Source organism: Patagioenas fasciata, chromosome Z (genome assembly GCF_037038585.1).
Source record: "Patagioenas fasciata isolate bPatFas1 chromosome Z, bPatFas1.hap1, whole genome shotgun sequence".
NCBI classification, from domain to species: Eukaryota; Metazoa; Chordata; class Aves; order Columbiformes; family Columbidae; genus Patagioenas; species Patagioenas fasciata.
The window spans coordinates 65334776-65356204 of record NC_092560.1 but is presented as its reverse complement, the minus strand read 5'-3'; the positions used below and the strand labels follow the sequence as shown (position 1 = coordinate 65356204).

The window sequence follows — 21429 nt, the reverse complement described above, 5'->3', positions numbered from 1 at the left end:
TTGTTTTTCAAGCAGGAATATATTTCAGTTTTCAGGATGACAGAGTCACTCATCTGAAAAAATCAGTTCCACTTGTTAAATAAGCTAACTGGTTTAAATAAATGCAGAGCAAGGACAAACAGGAAGAACATTTTTTGTTAAATGTTTATGCTTGTACAATGTGCAATTGTTCTGGGTTCTGGATTTCTAACATTATCACCAAACCACAAAAATCACAGAAATACTTTATTTTCTATACTAAAAGCTCTCCAGAGCACATCAGGTCTCATGCAACACTAGGGGAAAACTGACACATCCAAACTGAATTTACCTGTGCTATACTAGCTGGCAAACAAACAGTATGAGGGTGGGCTGCTGAAATATTTGACGGGATAACAGCACCTGATGAAAGAACTATCTGATTTCTGCTTTGCAGCAGGTTAGCAAAGGACACCCAGCAGAGCATTTGCTTTAAATACAGTTTTAAGAGCTGGATAAACACCAATGATTTAGGCACAGCCAAAAGTGGTGATTAGCAAAAGTATGCTGGGAGCAGGGATTAGTCATCTAAGCTCCTCATTCAGCACCAGGCAAAAATTAGGCACACAAAACCAGGATTCATACGCACCAGCACCCCGCTTCACCCTTGCCAGCAGAGAAGGGGGAGAAGGAGGGATGGATGTGACCCCATAACTCTCCCACAGGCAGGTAACAAACACCCCTCTGCATGCAGATGCAGTCAAGTCTTTACAAAAACCCCACAGGGAGCCAGTCCTTTAAAATCCCATGCCCCTTTCATCTAAAACCCTGGGGGCTGTGACTGCTGTGCTAGCATGAGAGAAATTCAGGCTCAGATCTCTGGAGTCTGAACTCCACCCTTCTCCAGCCCTGTCTGCAGGGCAAGCTGGGGTGAGTGTGTCCCTGAGCTGGATCCCAGGCCATGGGTGTGAGGAATGAGCTGCCAACACTGGGGTAACCCTGGGCTGGGAGTAAATAATTTGCCAGAAACGCCCACCTGAGGCTGAGGTTGCCATGGCAAATTATCCTTCTACTAATTACCAAGGTAAATGGGCATACAGGCTTGTAAACCTTAACGGCATGGAACTAATGCGAACCCTCAGGCTGCTATTAATCATGCTTCCATTCCAAACAATTTAAAAATTAATGACTTGGTTTTGTTATTTTCCTTCAGATACTAGATATCTGATGAATGGCATTCAGATGGCTGATTAACCATCCCATTGCTGGCATACCTGCAAGGATCCAACTGGCACAAGAGAGGTAGAGCAGCTATCTCAGACAATATTTATGTGTACCTGTCAGCAGGCAGTAATGTTCTAGCTACACACCTGGAATATGTTCTCCCACCCTTCAGCGGCAGCATGGTAGTTAACTCAAAATTTGAGGATTTACAGCCCCTCCAAAAGGCTAAAATCTTACTCTTTTAGCTTCTTGCTTCCTTACTGTTGTCTGATCTCTGAGATCCTGCTTGATTTTGCTTTCTAATGTATTTTGTAGTCTGCAGTCTGGTTGTCTAACTGGATGCATTGTACAAACCTATGTCCCATCAAATGTAAACGTCCTCCCGCCTACTGAATGTCGCCTTTTTCCCAGACACAGAGCAAAAGGCGCCTGGAGCTCCTCACCTATCTTCCTCCCATTGTCCCACGCCCCTTTCTCATGCCCCTCTTATTCATTTGACCTTGTCTTTTCAATCTGCCTTGATGTATTATTTCTTCTTGACGACTTCTTGACTAAACTTCTGATTTTTGTCTCAGGTTTCCCTTCCTAATGAAAAAAAAAAAAATCTACTAAAGAGAGGAAGAAAGTTGGGATTATCCACCTGTGTGTTTCTGTGGCTCCTTGCATGCAGAAGAACACTGCTGCCTTTATATGCACAGCCCATCCTCACAGGCTGACTAGATTAATCCCTTCACATTAGAGGAATTGCTAAATATCCACTGAAAAAACACAGAGCTGTCAGCTTGGGACACTGATCTTCCCTTGCAGCCCAGAGGGAGCACACCTGAGTCCCACTGCTGGACTTTGCCAGCGCTCATACACCTGGGTGACCCATGGAGCCAGCATGCCCTCCTGCTACAGGGTTTGCCCCTCTGGAGAGCAAGTCTTTCTCAGGGCTACCTTTGGGTTGCTTAACCCCCCAGCACTCAGCCATCAGAAATTAGGTGTGCTGACGTAGCAAGACATCACAGACTTGAGGTGTTACTGATTGCCACTTATACGGTTCTTTCAGGAAGACTTGTCACCTGAATGTCATAAAGTTAGACCTCACCCTGTTGTCATTCAGGACTGCTTTCACCATATCAATAGCTCAAATGAGTACAGGAAAGCCTCCATGAACCACCTCAGTCTGGGATCAGCCCCTGTGGAGGCAACAGCACTTCTGCCCTGGAGCTCTCAAAGAAGGAATACACATTTCTGGCCTTGAAGAACTGTCCTTCCTTTACGTGCCCAAAGAAAACGAAATGTGGTTTCTTCCCCTCAACCCCTGGCACCGTCCTGATCAAACTCTGATTGAACTGTTCAGCTCAGACAGATTTCAAACACTGAACTCTTAACCCGGTCTATGTTACCACGGTGTGAGGCCACCAGCACTGGTAAACCCTCAGCAGCACCCATGGTGCTGAGGCTGGAGCATCCAGTACAAAAGAAAACTTTCAATCCAGTGTCATTTTCATAAGTACCCAGGGAACAAGGCTCATAGAAGAAGGTATTACCAGCTAAAAAGTCAGATGGCAAAGTTCTTTCAGTTTTAAGTGTCATCTTGTGTAAAATGACAGATATAGTCTTTCCTTGCCTTAATTCAAACATCTCAGAGCCAAGCCTGAGGACCATTTAATACCAGTGTCAAAAACCCTATGAATTTACATAAAAACAAGACCCCAATGGGACAAACTAGCTTTTGGATCATTAGTGATGTAAATGGCATGGAGAGGCATTAAAAACAAAAACAGGTTATAAACTTTGCTCAAAGACATATCTTCCACACTTCATTAGCGGAAAATAAGGTGTATTTTTAGCAAGGACTTCACAGAGAGAGTGCCTTGCCCATAAAAGTCTGAGTGCCTGTTTAGTAAAGTGGAACATGAATATCTGTGAAACCCAAGCGAAAACATTAGACTATGGAAAATATACAACATATAGATGAAGGTCAACTCTAAACTTCTACATTCCCGAAGAGTTCAGATGTTACTATTTTCAGATATACCTACATTTTTATACTATCTCCTCCATGGTTTAAGACAGCTTCAAATATATGCTTACACAGGCTAGAAAAACTAAACAGAAATCCACTGGAAGAGAGAAGAATAATTTCTTTCTTTTCCTGTCTTTTATCACATCTGTTAACTGCAAATAGCATACTATTATGCTGCAGTTTTGCCTTAGACCCCAATGTGGAAGACACTAGTCTTTCATATCACTGAGAAAGCATTAACTTAAGAAAAAAAAAATAGCATCTGCTGCATTCACCAAATTTAGCAGTTCAACACTGTTCTAACAGAAACTGAAGAAACTCTCATTAATTCCAAGGTGTGAAGGGCTGGTTGTGAAAATCCTAAATATGTTTTACTAATAGAATTCATCTTGTAAATAAGTTGGCATGTGAACCCATTTTTTCCGGCTGCTGAAAGCAGCTTGTGGTTTGCTTTTATTCTTTCAAACACAATTAGCAAAGCTCTCAAGCAGCTGAATAGACCTATTCATCTGAACAAATTATTCCTTGGCAGAGTTTTTGGGGTTTTTTTTGTTTGTTTGTGGTTTTGTGTTTGTTTTTTTTTTCTTTTTTTCATCTCCTCAAAACTCTTTCCTATCCTGATGTAGTCAGAAGAGACACAAAAGCCTGCCTGTCATTAATCTTGCCTGCCTGTGCCTGAAAAGATAAGTGGGAGGTACACTGTTGAATACATCACATTTTCAGTGTCTCTCCCAGTGACACGACTGAATTGCTCGCTTCTCCCAACCCTTATCTTAGCTGATGCACAATCCTAATTAAAAGGCTGACGTAAAGAATACACAGGGGGAAGAGTCTGGCACGGATGTTATGGATGAGATGATAAAGTTTATGAGCACAGCTACCTCCCACATAGCTTTTGTAGTTAACTGTTGGAGCTCAAGCAGTTGCTCTTATGCAGACCATTTCTCATTTCAGAGGGCTGAAAACATTAAATAAAACAGACTTGCCCTTTCTAATAGTAGCAGCTCACTGATCTAATTAATCTATGTAGTTCGTTCTTTCACTGAGATAACTTTACAGGCAAATTGGACTCCAGTTCCCTTCTCCTACTGCTCATTTTTGGTGTGCAAAGGGCTGTGGATAGGATAAAACCGATACATCCACCTCACAAACAATGCTGCCATGTAGTTAACACAGCAGAAATATTTGTTTAATTAGTTACATTTTCGGCTTTTACATGAGAAGAAAAAGCAAGCCATGGGTGGTCCACAGCCTCAGAAGAGCAAATATCCCGGGTTGTAAAATCATCCCACCTCAGAATACTGTGTTGGACATAAAAAAAGCATTTATTGAATTTTAGGCCTGAGTTGGGAACAGAAGGTTCATTAAGAGCTTCCAAACTGCACCCTACCGCCAATTCATTAAGTGTTTGGCATTATTTAATAAAAATGGCTCATGCACACACTTTAACTGAAACACTATTTATTCATAAACATTTTTAACCAGAGTATCTGTTGGGAGTTAGTCATATTCAGAGACAGTTTCAAATTTTTTCTTCAAGTAAATGCATGCAATTCCCATTGCTGGCTGCCTCACCAAGGCTACAGGTCTGCAAGCAGAGCTTGTCCTGTATTTTGCAACTAAATCAAGGATTTCAATTGGTTTATAGAGACCAGGACACATTGTTGTTAATGTCTTGGTGATGCATTAACATTACAGAAGCAAGAGAACTCCTATAATTTGTGTAATAGCATTAAAGTGATTCTACTTTCCTCATACCTGAACCCCAAATCTGAATGGACTTCTGAAAAAGAAGTCAGTTTCCAGGTAGGCATCAAATAAGATGGTCAGGTATCCTACAGAGCTACAGGGTGTTCCCTGAAAAACAATCATGGTACTATTAGATGCTGAAACAAGGGCTGAGCAGATCTGATGGTTTAGCCCACAGTTCTTTGGGTTACATTAACATGACACTAACTGCTTTCAGACTCTAAAAAAGCAGTGACCAAGCAAACTAATATTTGCTAATGGACTCAGGCAGTTGTTGCAATGGGATGGTGCAATGGGACATTGCAGACAGGGAACATCACCATTTTTAGCCCAATCCTGTGCAGCTACTACCTACACAAACACTTCTAAGATGCTTTCTCAAAAGCTCTCTGCCACTCTTATTTTAGACGCTGTTTAGATAAAAGGTGCTTAAGGAAGCTTTTGCTTTCACAAGAGACATTCCTGAAGGAGTTGGGGAAACTGCCATTTCCATGCTTTCCTGCTCACTCGTAAGGCACAGGTTCTTCCCTGCTCCCCATTTCCACACCATAACAACCATACAGAAACAACAGCAATTTCTGACCTGGGAAAGACAAACCCAGACCACATTTTTCTCTTTCACAGCTGGATATGAAGATGGCCAACACTCTTTGACCTGTAACTCCTCCAAGGGCCATATGTGTTCTCCATCCAGCAATTGGACAGCTGCTGCTTTAGGACTTTGCCCTTTCTGTCTCCCTTATCTTTCCTTCTGTCATCTGCTTATTTTCCATTATTTTGATATTCTCTTTTGGTAGATAATAATGCCTTTAGGATTAGTGCTGGCAAGAGGCCAGGACAAAATGGCAGTGTTAACTACTTGTGTTTGAGTTAGGGTCATTGCAAGATAATTTAGACCTTGGACCCGGGGCTCCATTTTCCCACGACACTGGAAAAATACACACAGAAAAGCAGAAACCCTGAATGCCTCAAACCCAAATCCCCCTGAGTTCATCATCTTGGGACACAGCTTGCAGAAAATAATGAGGATTATATTTCAACACCCATGGATAGGACTTGAGATGGACCATACCATCGACTATCTTTCCCCAGAGTTTTTGTATTCAGAAGCAGAACCCAGAAGAAAAAAATCCATCTCTGTTGCTTCCCACCCAGCCAGCTGAAGGACCTCTCCCCCCCAGGCTTCCCTTGGAGGACACAGCCTTGCTTAGCACACACCCATGCCAACGTTGCCACTTTCTTCCCATGCTGCCAAAAGAAGCATCACTAATGAGATGCCCACTACCCACATATCTTTCAGACAGGAAGGAGATGGTCCTTGATTTGGCTTCTTATTTTTCCCCATTAGTTTTTAAAGTGGATTTTTTTTTTCTTAAGCCTGAAGGCTGTCCTGAAATGTTTCTCCTCTGAACACAACAGCAGAACAATCAGTTAAAGGAATAAGATGCATCTCTTTCCCCCTGTCCAAAGTAGGGAAATGCAAAATTCATCATAAATTATGAAAAGCAAACCAGGTAGTTAAAATTAACATACTGTTAATAAGGTAACACAGCTAATGCTTTTTGCCATGCTCAACCCAAGGCTACCCCTCTTAAAGAAGTTTTATTTTCCCATTCGTCCATGAAGCTGTGAGAAAGCAGGCAGGAGAGGCTCTGCTGAGGTCTATGTAAGTCAACAGGAGGACACTCTGCATTTGAAACCAAACCTCCTTCCCCCATAGCCATGACCTGTAGTTCCTCCACAGGGAGCCCCAGATCCCTATGGCCTCCACCATGAGCCTCTCATGAGACAAGGTTTGCTGTTTCAGATGGCAGAAAGCTGTGGTAGGTGTAGACAGATAACAAGTCCTTCCTGTGCCCCAACAAGAAGAGACCGGGAAGGGTGTGAGAAGCCAGGTGGGAAAGAGGCAGCAGGAAGAGGAGTGGGAGAGGCAGCAGCAGCGGCAGGAGGGGTTCATGCTGCTGTCTGGCCCTGGCAAAGGCTGACATTTTTGGGTGAAGGAGTGCTTGGAGCAACATGAAAAGCTCTGGATCGCAGGTGGGAGTGCGATGCAGGGAGAGGCATCCCTCAGAGCCAGGCACAGGAAGGTCAGGGACGAGGCAGCAGGGAGCCAGGCATCTGCACAGCTGCCCTGGGACAGCCAGAAGCATGGACATCTAATTGCACAAGCAACCATGGAGTGAGGAAAGAGAGAATAGGACTTTTGGCAGCAGGTACACAGCTCTGTAAGCCTACAAAATCTTCCCCTTGCTGGCACCAGGGGATTTGCTCTCTCATGGAGCCAATTCCACTTGACCATAACAGGGCTTGCATCTATTCAACATCTACCAACACTGAACTTGCATAGGGTTTACAGTGGGTCTCCATCCTAAAGAACAACAAAACATACCCTTGCCCACCTCCAAACTGCCCACCATAACACGACCTATTATTCACGAGGTGGACAGACAGAATCCTGAGATCTCAGCAGTTTTATACTTTTCTGATCTGGGGCAAAATGTCACACCGGCTGCTCTAGAAAAGCCACGGAACTGGAGATGACTGGATCTTCAAGATTCAAAATCACATTTCTCACCAATCACAAGCAGGTAGCGGATTTTCAAGGTACGTATCTTGCTAAGTGACATCTGCAAAAGGGCACGTAGAGGGGAAAAGGGAGAAATAGCACAAATTACAGTCCCACGTCTTGTTCAAAACTCATTTAGCATGCTGTGCGGGGAGCAGCAGCTTGAACTCAGTTTGGGTTTCTCTACTAACCCAAGGAAAAGAACACCAACAAAAGATTATTTCTGCTTGTTTAGACTTTGAAAGTTTCACAGGAAACATACAAGCCACTGATGTCATTCAACATTACGTTTTAAATAAAATATTTAAATAAAATATATCCAAGCTTTAAGCACAGGTTTTCTGAAGACAGCTAAGCTTGTGCAATAAACTGCAGGAAAGGTGATTTATTAAAACAACCTTAAGTTCATCTGCTTGTGATTGGAACTAAAGACGATGCCTCCACATGAGGGGGACATTACTTAAAGCAAAGAGCTCAGGCCAGTGCCTAAGTGTGATCTAGTAAATGAGGGGTTTGAGCTCCTTTCTTGTGTTCTGGGTACAAATTTCTCCAACGTTCCTTCAGGAGTCAAAGCAGGTGCTCTGAATGCACTAGTTCTTTTCCAATTACGCAAGATACCAGCTTTCAAGCAAATTTGCCTTTGCTGTAGCACCTTAATTTCACAGAGTGCACTTCACAGCAACATTTGAATTTTCTTGAAAAACAAGTCTACAAATTCAAAATTTCTTCTGTCTTTATGGGTTCATTATTCCTCTGCTTGTATACATGTATGATAGCCAGAGAAGTTTTGTCTCATGCTCTTAATTGCAAGAGATTGACATTTTTCTTCATGGCCACTTTTCCTATGGACTTGTTTGTATTACAGCTGTCGTTTTCTACAGCTAAAGACTGACCAAACTCTCTTCAAGCCTGTTTTGTTTCTAAGCATATTCGAACAGTTTACTCCCCATCATGGGGAAAGCTGACCGTCTGGGAAATACCTGTATCAGCATGCAGAAATCCCTGTAAGTATGTGCTATACATTCTTGCTTTCACAGAACACTTTCCTATGAAAATCCCTAATGACCTAGGTTTGCAGTAGCTCAAATGCAATTTTCAGAGGCATTTTCCTCCTACATTTTGAGAGATTAAAAAAATACATACGTTCCTACATCCATCTCTAGGGGACAGTGGCACTCCTCTAGGCTTAAAAAAAACTTGTAAGGATTAGTGATATTTTATACAGTTTAAAATAAACAACAGCACCACTCTAAATATGCTTAGTTGAGAAATAAGACCACTTTTCTCATTTGCATCAAGAAAAACTTCATCAGATGTCGTACAGAGACTGTAACTTTTTGAGATCTGATTCTAAAAAAAAAAAAAAAGAAAAGGTATTGGAAGACAAGAAAAATGAAGAGTTTCATTTTTTGCCTGTAAAATAAAAAGGTAAATGATTGGTGGAAGAGGGAGAGAGACCTGGCAATCTGCCTTTCTGCAGCCCTACTACTGATAAACGAGGGAGAAAGCAAAGGCCAACAAGCCATTTCTGGTAGTATGCAAACCTAGTGCACCTAGACCATGTCTATTCTTGCTGCCATTTGCATTATCCACAAAACTCAAAAAAAAAAAAAAAAAAAAGCAATTATATAAGCAACAGTGAGCTTTTACAACTGCATCAAAGTGATTCTGTCCTAAGAAAGACTCACTGCTATTTTTGCTTTAATTAGGAGCGTGTTTTGGAAGATGGTAAGACCTGAAGCCTGTCTTCAAGTACTTACATAGTCATCCTCGTGCAGACCTTGCTTCTGAACAGAACTTTTCACCTCCAGGGAGAACTTCTCAAACTCAGGCTTCACAGTCCTCAGCAGAGTGATGGTTTGGAGGTACGAGTATGCCTTCTTGGCTTCGAGGTCATGTTTGTCTCCTCTTCTCCAAGAGCCATTTCCTAAGGGGAAACCAAGCATATTTCCAACTCCAAATTAGGTACCATTACAGGACTGCTTTCCTTTTTCCACCCAAAAGTTCCCTCTTCTGCACCTTGGGGAGATGGCAGAATAGAAGGGAGAACTGAACCTGCTCCAAGATGAGCAGGAAACTGGGCAGGGAGGAATGGCTGGTGGGAAGTTAATGTGCGAACAGAAGGACAAGTTTATTCCCATGCTGCTCTTGCTTATTTTTAAAGGGTGGGATGAAGCCTGAGCAAGAAAAAAAGAAAACAGTGCCAGATCTCAAATGCAGAGATATTTAAGTTAGAACAAGCAAAGCAAGATCCGACCACAAAGTTTTTGTTACACATCACTCCAACAGTGACACTCTTGGACAGTCATAAAGGCACCAGTAAAGTCAATAGTACGATCATCACCCTGAATGAGAGAAAGATGGTGCAGCTGCTTCTCCCACAGCTCTCCCACTGTGGTCAAGGAGAAAACCATGTGTGCAGTGGCTGTGAGACTAGCCCTGCTCTTAGTGGAAAAGAAACACTAACAAATAAAATAGAATCCTGTACCTATGCTGTATTTACATGTTTTGTGTCATAGCTGGGGAACAATTTAACTCAGACCACCAGTAATGAGATTTTTAAAAAGCAGGATAGGTGAGTGATTGTTAATTAGCAGAGGAGTCCTTCTGCCTAACAGAGCCTGAACTTAGGAGGTCCTGAGACCCCGATCCAAAGCTTCACAAGACAGTAGAAAGGTTCACACTGCCCTGGAACAGGTTTTGTGCTACTCTGTGCAAGTGATAAATAAAAGGAGGCCTAGAGGGAACAGTGGTAACTCTGAGCAGTGTGCCTTTAAATGGTTACAAATAATTAAAAGCTAGGCAGTTGTTTTTCAAAGAACAGCAACAAACTCCACCATGGCTAAATGAGCCAAGACAAAGACTAACACTAAGCTCCCAAGGGTGACTTGGAGGCACACGGGACCCAGAGGTGAGACAGGATGTGGCAGTTGTGCTTGGATCAAGGACCACAGTGCCATTTGGACCAAGATAAGCAAGCGGTTTGGTCCAGGCATCACACCCAGGTTGCTCCTTGCACAGCACTACCAACTGCATCGCGTGCCTGCAAATTCACAGAGAGGCCACCCCAGTCCCCCAAAACGGGTGAATACAGAGCCTGTGTTTTATCCTCCCAGTATCCTGCCACTGCTGCTGGGATTCCACACCCTCTCACCCCTTATCTTTTTCTTTTTTTTTTTTTTTTTTTTTTTTACAATAAAGGTGAATGCAGCATTGCTCTGCATCCTAAGGGAACACAGGGGAAGGAAAGATAGACCTGCATTTCTCTGGAAGACAAGTCATTCGTTGTGCTGCTTTTGGCTCCAGAGCAGCTCCCATCACTCCCAACATGGGGAGGGAGACACAGGAATACCTGAGTCCTTTCACCTCACTTTTCCACCCAAGAAAAGTCCTATTTACCACAGCTCAGCACCAAATAGCACTGCAAACTTTTTTTCTTCCCCCCCCCCTCCCCCCCCCCCCAGCTATTTAATTCTCTTAAGAAGTTCTAGATATATCCACCTTGATTTAGGGTTTTCTTTCCCAACACAAGTTTAACTGGTCAAAATTACTTATGCCAGGATTCTACTTATCAGACCTGGTGGAAACCCTGGAGAGCAATTAACATCCCACCATCTGATTTCACCCGTAGAGGTAGCACTCCTCCCTTCAATGCCTGCACCCTGTCCTTTTTAACTGCTTTCAAAAGGGAAGAAATGTCCATCTGGCAATTGTAAGCTAGCATGCCTTGCTAGCTTCCCTGCCTGAGCACACCAGCCCTGCCAGAGCCTCCAAGCTGAAAAGCCTCTGCCCCCGCTGGGTACCTGCATTTCAGAGGTGCAATATACAAGAAGTACAGCAGAGACTACAGCATGAAGGGCTTTGCTAGACCTTTGTATTTATAAATTGAGATGGCTAAAAAGAGTGAGATTACATACAGAAAAAGTGGTAGTGCCGGTAGAATGTGAATAAGTTTCTGTCCTGGACACTATACATATTTATTTTTAAAAGTCCTGACACTGAGAGCAGGGAAGGTAGACTTGCATAACAGCGTTCCTAGAATAATTTACATATTTTAATTCCTTCATGGATTATTTTGTGGGAGGTTGTCTTGCCACAGTACTTATGTGCAATTATTGCAGCCTTGGCATTTAATACAGCTGCTTTTCTGAAAAATTAAAAGTATTCAGAAGAGAGGGCAACAACAAACTGCAATATGGTCATCTGAACTTCCAGGCAAAGTGCCAGTTTGCTAATCGCACCCACTGTTAGAGTTTGTACCTTTTATAATGTACAAAATCTATTATTACCAAACACTGGGAACAAAGAATTTTGGGGGAATTTCTCTATATTTCTTTTTATGCTAACTTTTCACATGCAATGATCATCTGAACGAAAGTCAACTTTTGATGCACAGTCATTTCACTCTTCATGGGAAACACATTCACAAAGAAACAGAAAAAATGCTTTAAAATACTTATTACCAAGAAATGTCAGGAAATGCCACATTCTAACCACGCTTCATCGGAAAACAGGTAGTTTTCATTAATCCATTGGAAATACTAGAAGACTGGACAACCTGTGATGCAAGGGGGGATTCTGCTGAGGCTCCCACATGACCATGGGGCAAATGGGTATTGCCCGCATCACTGTGCCATGTGGAGGCCCCACACCAGTACGGCACAGCGCTACCCTGTCCAAGGCTGAACAAAGAGCCGTCTGCTGGGGGCTGCATCACTGGAGACACTCAAGCCACACCAGCTGTGACAACAGGGTCCCTCCTGGTGCAGGGGATGGCAACACTGCCTCTTGTCATTGTCACCACCTCCTAGCAAATACCATCCTGGCCAGCAAAACCATCACAAAAGGCAGCATTTCACCTGCAGCATTCGCTGCTCTTACATGAGCATCCCCTACTCAAGGAGAACTTTGGGTACCATCCATCCCAGCCAGCAGTGATTTCCCAGGCAATCACCCTGTGCCAATTTCAGCCAAGGTGAGGAAACCATCAGCTGTAGGGGAGGATTCATCTGTGCAACAGTGGACACCTAAGGATGAGGTAAATCACTGTCCAGGGGTGCCTCCTTCTCTCTTGTCCTATCAAAGGGAGCCCAGCTCACACATAGACCCATGCCTTTGTACCTACGGCCAGATGAATCACTTTAGATGCATTTCTGCTCTCTGAGATGAAATGCAGCAGTAGCACAGCAGTAACAAGCCCCCACTGGCAGCCAAAGGGGTTATTCGATCAGTGGTTTATAGTAAAGTCAAACCTGCAAAGCTCTCAGGGTCTACAGAAATGGGTTCTGTGACTACCGATATGGGTAGGCCTTCAGCTTTTTGCTCTGGTCCTGGTAAAGACTGCAATGCCAAATAGTTTGTTTATGCGTGCCAAATTCAACTCAACAAAAATAAAACCTTGATTCGAACCATTTGCTTTGATCTTGTTCTGCAGAACAAGTTATTTAAGTGATTTCCTTATTGCCTGGCAAAATCTGGCACTTATTTAACTAACCTAGATGATACATGTAGCAATACTTGTAACATTTTATGTATCTGTATCTCTGAACTTAAGCAGTTACATACATTCATTCCAGAGCTTTTCAACGGCACTGTTTACTGTGAAATAACCTCAGAGGTGGTAGATGGATAACAAAAAATTTATGCAAAAGAATTTAACTTACAATGAACTGATTTACTAGACTAAATACATCAGACTTCAGGAATACAGTTGTTCCTGTTGATGAACTTTTTGAGGTTTGAAAGAAATAAAAAGTTTTCCTTCTCTCTCAACTCCCACTTGGTTTTCAATTTGAAATGAATTTGTTATTGTAGCAGATTAGCCAAGGCAGCCTGTAGGGGGGTAATTATTTTCTCAGCACCTGCAAAAGAGGTTGCTTCCCTCAAAAGCCACATTGACACTTCAGCAAAACCTAGTTTCCAGGCACAGACTTACCTCAGCTTCGGCCACCTGATGTTGTTTAAAACTCAGTAAACATGAAAAGAATCTGGCGGTGTTGATTTACAACCATCTGAACATAAACCAGCAGTGTGTCCAGGTGGCCAAGAAGGCCAACAGCATCCTGGCTTGTACCAGAACTAGCACAGCCAGCAGGACCAGGGCAGGGATCATGCCACTGTACTTGGCACTGGTGAGGCTGCACCTTGAATCCTGTGTTCAGTTTTGGGCCTCTCACAACAAGAAAGACATTGAGGTGCTGGAGAGAGTTCAGAGCAGGGTGACGAGGCTGGTGAAGGGTCTGGAGCACAAGCCTGCTGAGAAGCAGCTGAGGAAACTGGGGCTGTTCAGCCTGGAGAAAAGGAGACTGAGGGGAGAGCTTTTCACTGCCTACAACTACCTGAAAGGAGATTGTAGCATGGAGAATGTTGGTCTCTTCTCCCAAGTAGCAAGTGATAGGACACAAGGAAATGTCCTCAAGTTGGCCAAGTGTCAAAGGAGGTTTAGATTGGATATTAGGAAAAAAATATTCGCAGAGAGGGTTGTCAGGCATTGGAACAGGTTGCCCAGGGAAGTGGTGGAGTCACCATCCCTAGAGGTGTTTAAAAGGCATTTAGACGAGGTTCTTAGGGACATTGTGCTAGAATTACGTTATGTTATGGTTGGACTTGATGACCCTGAGGGTCTCTTCCAACCAGAATGATTCCATGATTCTATGTTGCTCCAGTATTGCTTTCAAATTTAACTGACACAGCTGAAGCAGCTGAGAGCAAGTTTACTTCCCACCATGTACTGCCATAATATCAAATATAACTGAATGTAGGTATATTTAAAAAATCAAATATATTTCATTTACATTTTAAAGTCATGTTTTAATTTGACAAATCTATTCCTTTTTACTTGGGGGTGCAATCACTTTTATCCCCCCTACTCCAATACATTTGAACTGTCCATACCCAATGCAGTACTTTCCTTTCAATACAACTCTGACAAGTATTTTTGCAGATGCAGTTTCTGATCAAAAGCTGCAGTGAATTAGACATGTGATGTCCCAGCACAGAGATGGCTACTGGAGACCCAGACCTTGCAGCTCCCCACAGCCACAGGCATTGCCAGTGCCTCCTTCCAGCCACCTGCAGAGATCACTCAGCAGCCAGGAATACTCCTGCCTTGAGATTGGGCGGTCAAAAATCTGGGGATGGTTCAAACCACCCAGAGCTGAGCTCACACACTGCAGCACAGGGTACCCACATCTCATGACTATAACCAATGTCTCCATCTGGAACTGCTTCCCCTACAAGTAACTAAATAAGTAATGCCCACAGTGTATTGGATGTGATCCATCCAGTAGCAACTATAGCCATGGGATCCCTTCCTGCAATACCACTGCCCAAGTGGAAGGTAACTGTAACAACAGGGAGACACAGTGGTGTATTCTGGGACTCAGTGGGGCATATTTTGAGGCTAACAAATCTAAAAATATTACCAGGGTTACAGAAGACTTTGCAACATACTTGGGCAGGAAAAACATTACCATATGATGAGCTGTTGAAGAGTTCAATATTGAAGAAAGCGTAGTCCCCGTTTGTCATTCCTTGCCGATGAGCAGCCAACATGATGTTCCTGATTGTGTCACCGCTGGCACACATGATAACAACTGGTGGAAGAAAATGGAAAACACAGATAGGAAGCAGTTCAAGAATTTCAGGGAACAGCCTGTTAAGCATGAATGCTGCCAGAGACAGTGACCCCAGCTGTCCTCCCAGTGTTGCAACAAACATGAACACAGATGGCAAACAAAGCTATTTCCCAAACAGCTGACAGAAGACAGGTACCAAACACAGAGAGGCTTCCTATTCCCTTGTCTCCTCTGAAAATAAGTAAATTAAGCTTGTGTGTGATATAAGTTTTTTACCCCTACAACTTAAGTTCTGCCTTCAAATTTCTTCAACTGCATATATTTGTAGAGCTGATTGCAACCATAAGCCTCTGCTGTTACTTCTAAGTGGACATAAGACAATCTGAAGACGGAGAATTAAGATGATACAATGACATTACGGTTTTAATTTCCATTTCATTGAACAGTTTGGTGCAGACTCCCCTAAAACTTAGGTGTCCAGTCTAGAATTTGTTGACTCTCTACTGTTGACATTGAGCAACACCTCTCTACAGAAACAATATAGTAATCCTAGGCAATGAACTTTGATGGGACACTTAACATTCAGAAATGGGAAAAGCAAGTGCCACTTTCTGAGTGTAAGACTAAAGGTGGTTACAAGATTGAACACCACAGAGCTAGGCAGGGGGTCTGCTGCTACAAAGGGACCTACAAGCCCACAGGTGAACTCCATGCGGGTACCGTGATCCGCATTGTTACAACTGTGGTCGAGAGGTCCCTTCCCCTGCTGCTGGGCAGGGGGAAATTCTCCCCATGCTACCCTTTCCCTCTGTAAAGGGGAAGCAGGAACTCAGGTGAGGTCTTCAGCCATAAGGAGGCACCTCTCACACTCAGTACATCATACTATAGATTTTATATAGGTTCACAAAACTACAGGTATGAAGTTACTGACATCAGAGGGAGCTAAGTATTGTAGCAGTGCATGCTTCAGGGTTATATTCTACAGCAAAGTTGTAAGAGATCCTGTTGGGATGATGATTCGTAACCAGTTGCATGCACATTTCCAAGAACGCTGTCATGCATGGCAGGGCTTAAGAGCTACAATAATGTACGCAAATATTTTCACCCCAACAATAAAACTGAATCAAAACCACATTCAGCTTTTCTGGGTGGAAGTGTTATTGCAAGAACAGAAAAGGCCAAATAAGCCAAATCTTTTTGCACACAATGAATCTTCTCCCATCACTTTTCTGGTTGGACGCCATCACAGGCATAAAGCTCCAGATGCGCTGCCGGGGTGAGTCACGCTTGGTACATCCCCACGCTTCAGGAGAGTTATACCAGGCACAGATCTGTCCTACTGATTATAGCAGAGTAATATAATAATTTCCAGAGCAACCGAGAAGACATATTTCATGACCATTGTGAAGTATATTAGTATGAAGGAGAAGAAGAAGAAGAAGAAAAAAAATTTTCTTACTATAAAATTTTGATCCAATTTTTTCCAGATGCACATCAGGAATGAATTTGTCTCACTGTTCCTAATTTCAGTATAGGTGAGAGATTTCCTTCTAAAGTGTTTCCTTGCTGCCCTCGCAATTCTCCCATGACTTAGCCTTTATAGTTCACATTTATAATAAAATCATAATCTGTAGATATGGAATCAAAGAGATTCTCACAACACCAGTAAAAGACACTGGGCAAAAGGAATTAAAGAAGAGCGTGGAGGGGGAAACCCTACTTTAGAATACATTAAATCATATTTTGTAAGCCTCTGAAGGAATGTAAGGAAAGTGATATTAACTATTTGGATGTGGTTTTTAACCCAGCAGGAGAGCAAAGACTACATATTTCAGGATTTTGAAACAAATAAGCTATGGGCACGTTTCTTGCATTCTTCCAAAAATGTAAATTATGTGTATGTAATCTGCATTAGTAACTTACTATTGTGTACATACAAACGTGTACATGCAAAACGTAAGAAGTGTTTTCCCTCCAGTATAATACATGCAGACCACAGTGATTCTATTATTAATATTCTAAATTTATTGACTAATAACTGACTCATCCTACAAATACTTTATCCTCTAATTCTAGTTAAAGGAGTAAGTGTTCCCTTTGCTATGTGCATCCCTTGGACTATGTTCTTATGCAGAACATACTTACACACAGTCCTGGGATTGTGATCATTATGGTAAACCTGAGCCTACAGCATTAATTCTGCTGCCTGGCTAACTGACTCTACAAGGGAGCCTGAGCTACTAATGAAATTCATTAAAAACAAGTGGTTAACTTCTTTCATCATATTTTTCATCACAATTTCATTGTGACTCCAGGAGTTGAGCCTTTTGAAATGGCTCTGGGGACTGAACAGACAGCAGCTGGTAAACATGGGCATGTGGCTGACTGTGCCCGTGTTCCTCAGGTCCCCAAGACCTCACTGCAAACCCCATCCAGCAGCAGCTGAACCCACAGGGCCAGTCTCTGCCCTGCGTCCCCGGGCCAGCTGATGAGGTGGTTTCTTACCCAGCCCTGGGAGAGCTCTGAGCACGTATCCTGATCTGCTGGAAAGCCCACTCCCACTCAGAGTAGCTCAGGGAAGCCTGAGCACTCAGGTGGGACCACCACCAGCAGCTACCTCCGGAAACAGAGAAGATACGAGGTCCAAGTACAGGACAGTGTCACAGTAGGTGCAACACAAGTGCCCTGAAAAACTGGTGAGAAAACCAACCAACCAAAGACATTTCTAGAAATTGCTTGGGACAGTGCCCTGTTGCCCACAAGCCCAGTTGTCTCATGGGGGGAACCTCCTAGGAATTCCCAGGAGAAAATAAGACCTCATCTAAGGCATGTGGTGCATCCTTAGCATGATACATGACTTTTAAAATATTGCGACAACCTGAAAGATGTTGTGAGCAGTAGGACAACCCCTCAGGCCCAGAGTCCTGTGGTCAATATTTGAAGACAGAAAGGCATAAGCAGAAGCTGAAGGACCCCACTTGCTGCATTTCACAGTAGCGGCATGAGCCAGAGGACAAACGAAGAGGTAAGACAGAGGGAAGGGACCCCATAGGTCACAAGGAGGTGAAAGAAGACAGAGGGCTGCTTTTGTTCAGTCATTTGCAAGTTGCAGAATGATGCAAACCAGAGGTCTCAGCTCAGCAAAGCGTTTAAGCCCAGGTTGAAAGCAAGCCTCTCCTCCCTGACTGTCAGCATGGTCTGAAAAGCAGGGTTTGCCTTTAGTCATAAGTCACATTCCCACAGTACAGCCACTGCTACCTTTGGCTAAGGGCAAATACTCATCTTTTTCTTCAGTAAACATGCTGTTACGCTCCTAGCATTAGGAAGGCCAAACACACACGCACACACAAGTTAGGCTGATTAAAAAAGAAAAGCATCTTTCCCCACACAGTGGTTTTCTCTAGCACTTACACATTTCTTTCTCTTCATGCAGTATATATCCCAAAATGGTACTTACAAGGAAAACTCTATTTTAAGCACCTGCTTCAGTGAAGAGAGAATTAAACAGTCATATGCTATTCGACCTCAGTTATCTCAAACACACTCCTGCACGCTTTAAGGATTTCACAGTAGTGTAACAACAGCAGTGCAAGGCTGCTCCGTCTGCAGACTACGGTACTGTAACACCAGTTGTGCCATTCACATATGGCATGATCTGTATTGGTCCAATTTGACGCTATTTTAACATTCTACAACCAGGAATGTTAAAATTGTACACAGTACTTTGTACATCTATGCGTTTTCTGGAAAACAGTAAAGGACTTCCTTGAACTTGATACTGCAATTCACTCCTGGAATACACCTTTTCTTTTTTTGCAATAACTTGCTGGGGAAGCCTATGGCTGGTAATAGCCTCTAACAGAAAATGCCTTTTTGATAATCCCATGTATCTACGCATTGCTCACTTTAAAAACAGATCTAACTACAAATTTGCACGTCCTAAAGAACTTTGAGCATTTTACTACTTCATGATGCAGAGTCAGTTCAGTCAGCCCAGAGGTGACTTTCCAAGATGTTTTACAAGTCATTCATCTCCCTGGTGTTTTGTTAACAGCTGGTGGCAATATAGCTGCACACACTCATGGGTTTTGCATTCACACATCCCCCTCAATGACTGCTTCCCCTACATGCATGTTATTTATGAAGTACTCAACGGGGCTTCCAGCGGCAGGAGCAAGGAAAAGGATCCCCGTGGCAAGACACAGCAGGGTTTGAAGAAAACACCTTTGCTTAGACTTTGAACGTACAGAAAGTCACTTCAAAAATCTTGAAGAACAGCCAACGGATTTGCTGCTCCACAGATACGGGCAATTTTGGGTAACCCAGACTGCCGGCAGAAAGCTGATTTCTTACTATGTCACAAAACCCTCCTAGCACGGCCCCCGAGGGCAAGCCTCCCTCCCTGCCATGGGAGGAAAAGCTCTAATGGACTTCTGTGGGCTCAGCTTTAACTCGGGACCAGTGGCTCCCAGCCATGAGGGGATGCCCAGCCCAGGGATGCCAGCACAGCACCGCAATAAGTTTCCCCAGCCGTGGGGACACGCCGTGACTCCCATCTCCCACTGGACCTTTCCTCTTCAGTCCCCCACTGCCCCAGCGCCCCGTCCCTGACCCCAGCGGCAACAAACGCCACTGAGGACCCACGCCAGGCACACCACCACCACTCACCTCTCTCGCCTGCCTGAAGGGCGCGGACGATGTCATCGAGGTCGAGGTGGCGGCTGTTCTCGTCAAAGCTGTGCACGGCCATGTGGAAGGCCTCCTCCTGGAAGACCACATGGACGCCCTCCATGGCGAAGTAGCAGCTGCGCTCGGGGTTGCTGTCGCTGTAGAGCAGCGTGGCCCGGCTCCACTGGTGGTGGCGAAAGAGGGCCAGCAGCATCTCGCCCATCTTGGCGTAGGCGGGGGCGACGCGGGTGAGGTGCGAGTACTCGCCGCCCTTGGCGCCGAAGCCGGCGGCCAGCGCCCCCGCCGACAGCATGGGCACGTCCCAGTGCGCCGCCAGCCGCGCCACCGGCGCCGCCGCGTACTCGCAGACGGGCCCCAGCAGCAGGTCGGGGCGGCGGCGCTGCAGGGCCACCATGTCCACCAGGCTGAAGAGGGCGCGGTTGCCGCACGCCGAGTCTTCGTAGGTGAGCTGGAAGGCGTAGCCGGGCGGCAAACCGGAGCCGCTCTCCCGCAGGCTCCGCACCGCGTACTCGATGGCCGGCCGCACCCGCCCCAGCGAGAAGAGGTAGGCGTCGTCCTGCGGCAGCAGCACCAGCACCCGGATCAGCTTCTCCTCCTCCTCCGCTGCCGCCTCCGCGCTCGCGGAGCCGCCGCCCAGCGCCGCCCGCGCCGCCAGCACGCAGCAGAGGCCGCCGAGCAGCCAGGGCGGCATCGCGCCCCCCCCCACCCCGAGACACCCGAGCTCTGGCTAACTTTTCGCCCCACTTCCCCGCCCGCCTCGAAATTGTTCGGTCGTGCTTTATTTCTCAGGTGTTGGGCGAATTCACAACCTGCCCCAACCTGCGGGTTACGGACGGAGCATCTCGGCTCTGGTTTTCTGGTTTTCTTATAGAGAGATTATTATAATTATTTTTTGCCTCTGCCCCTCCGGCCGGATCCCCCTGTGGGGCTGCCAGGCTGCGTCCTCCCCGCTTAAGTAGCGCGGGAGCGACGGCTGCTCTCCGCACGCCCTGCGCGGCGCGACCGGGTTTGTGCGCAGGGAGGAGCCGCCCCGGCCGCTCCCGCCCGCCCCCTCCGGCCGCCCCCCCGCACCTCCGCTGCCCGCCGGGACTCCGAGCGTGGAGACCGCCGACACCGCGGGGCGGGGGTGTCCTTGTCACATATATAACGCTTATGTATGTAATACACGTACCTTCCTACTCGGCTGCTGCCCTTCCTGCCAAGCGAGTCCCTGCAATCAGGGTCGGGGAGTAAAAGATCCCATTGCACTTTTTGTTTGGGGTTTTTTTAATAATTTTTTGGGGGTTGCTTCAGTCTGTTTAAGCTGCAGTTTACTGCATTAGAGAAGCATTTGAGTCCCCCGAGGGATCAGGAGTCGGTGCTAGACGGGGCTGAGGGACTTCGGGGTGGAGGGGAGTCGCAGCATCAGCACCGGGAGGCGCAGGCAGCACCATGAAGGGCTCTGTGGCTGGGTACCAGCAGGACTGCCCGGCTCCTACCTCCTCAACCAGAAGGGTGTCCGTTGTCAGGGACGGCACAGCGCCATGGGGAAGCCTGCACTGGATCACTGGCCCCTGCCTGTATCCCTCAAGCCAAAAGGTCCCAGCTGCAGTTTTCTGTCGCTTCCCACCCACCCCGTCGCAGAGGCACAATTACATGCCGTGAGCAGCAGA

The 21429-nt window shown here is 45.1% G+C and overlaps 1 protein-coding gene across 2 annotated transcripts in view; it reads right to left on the bottom strand.

The window, feature by feature from the left end:
* NPR3 (natriuretic peptide receptor 3) overlaps positions 1 to 20791 on the bottom strand; it is a 39908-nt gene extending 19117 nt beyond the window's left edge. For both annotated transcript variants that reach the window (XM_065860505.2, XM_071801844.1), the window contains exons 1-3: positions 19757 to 20791; positions 14984 to 15106; positions 9272 to 9438 (exon numbers count right to left, since the gene is read on the bottom strand). In XM_065860505.2, the coding sequence (XP_065716577.1) occupies positions 9272 to 9438; positions 14984 to 15106; positions 19757 to 20468 (1002 nt within the window). In that variant the 5' untranslated portion in view covers positions 20469 to 20791. The remainder of the gene's footprint in view (positions 1 to 9271; positions 9439 to 14983; positions 15107 to 19756) is intronic.
* Between the last annotated feature and the right edge of the window lie 638 nt (positions 20792 to 21429).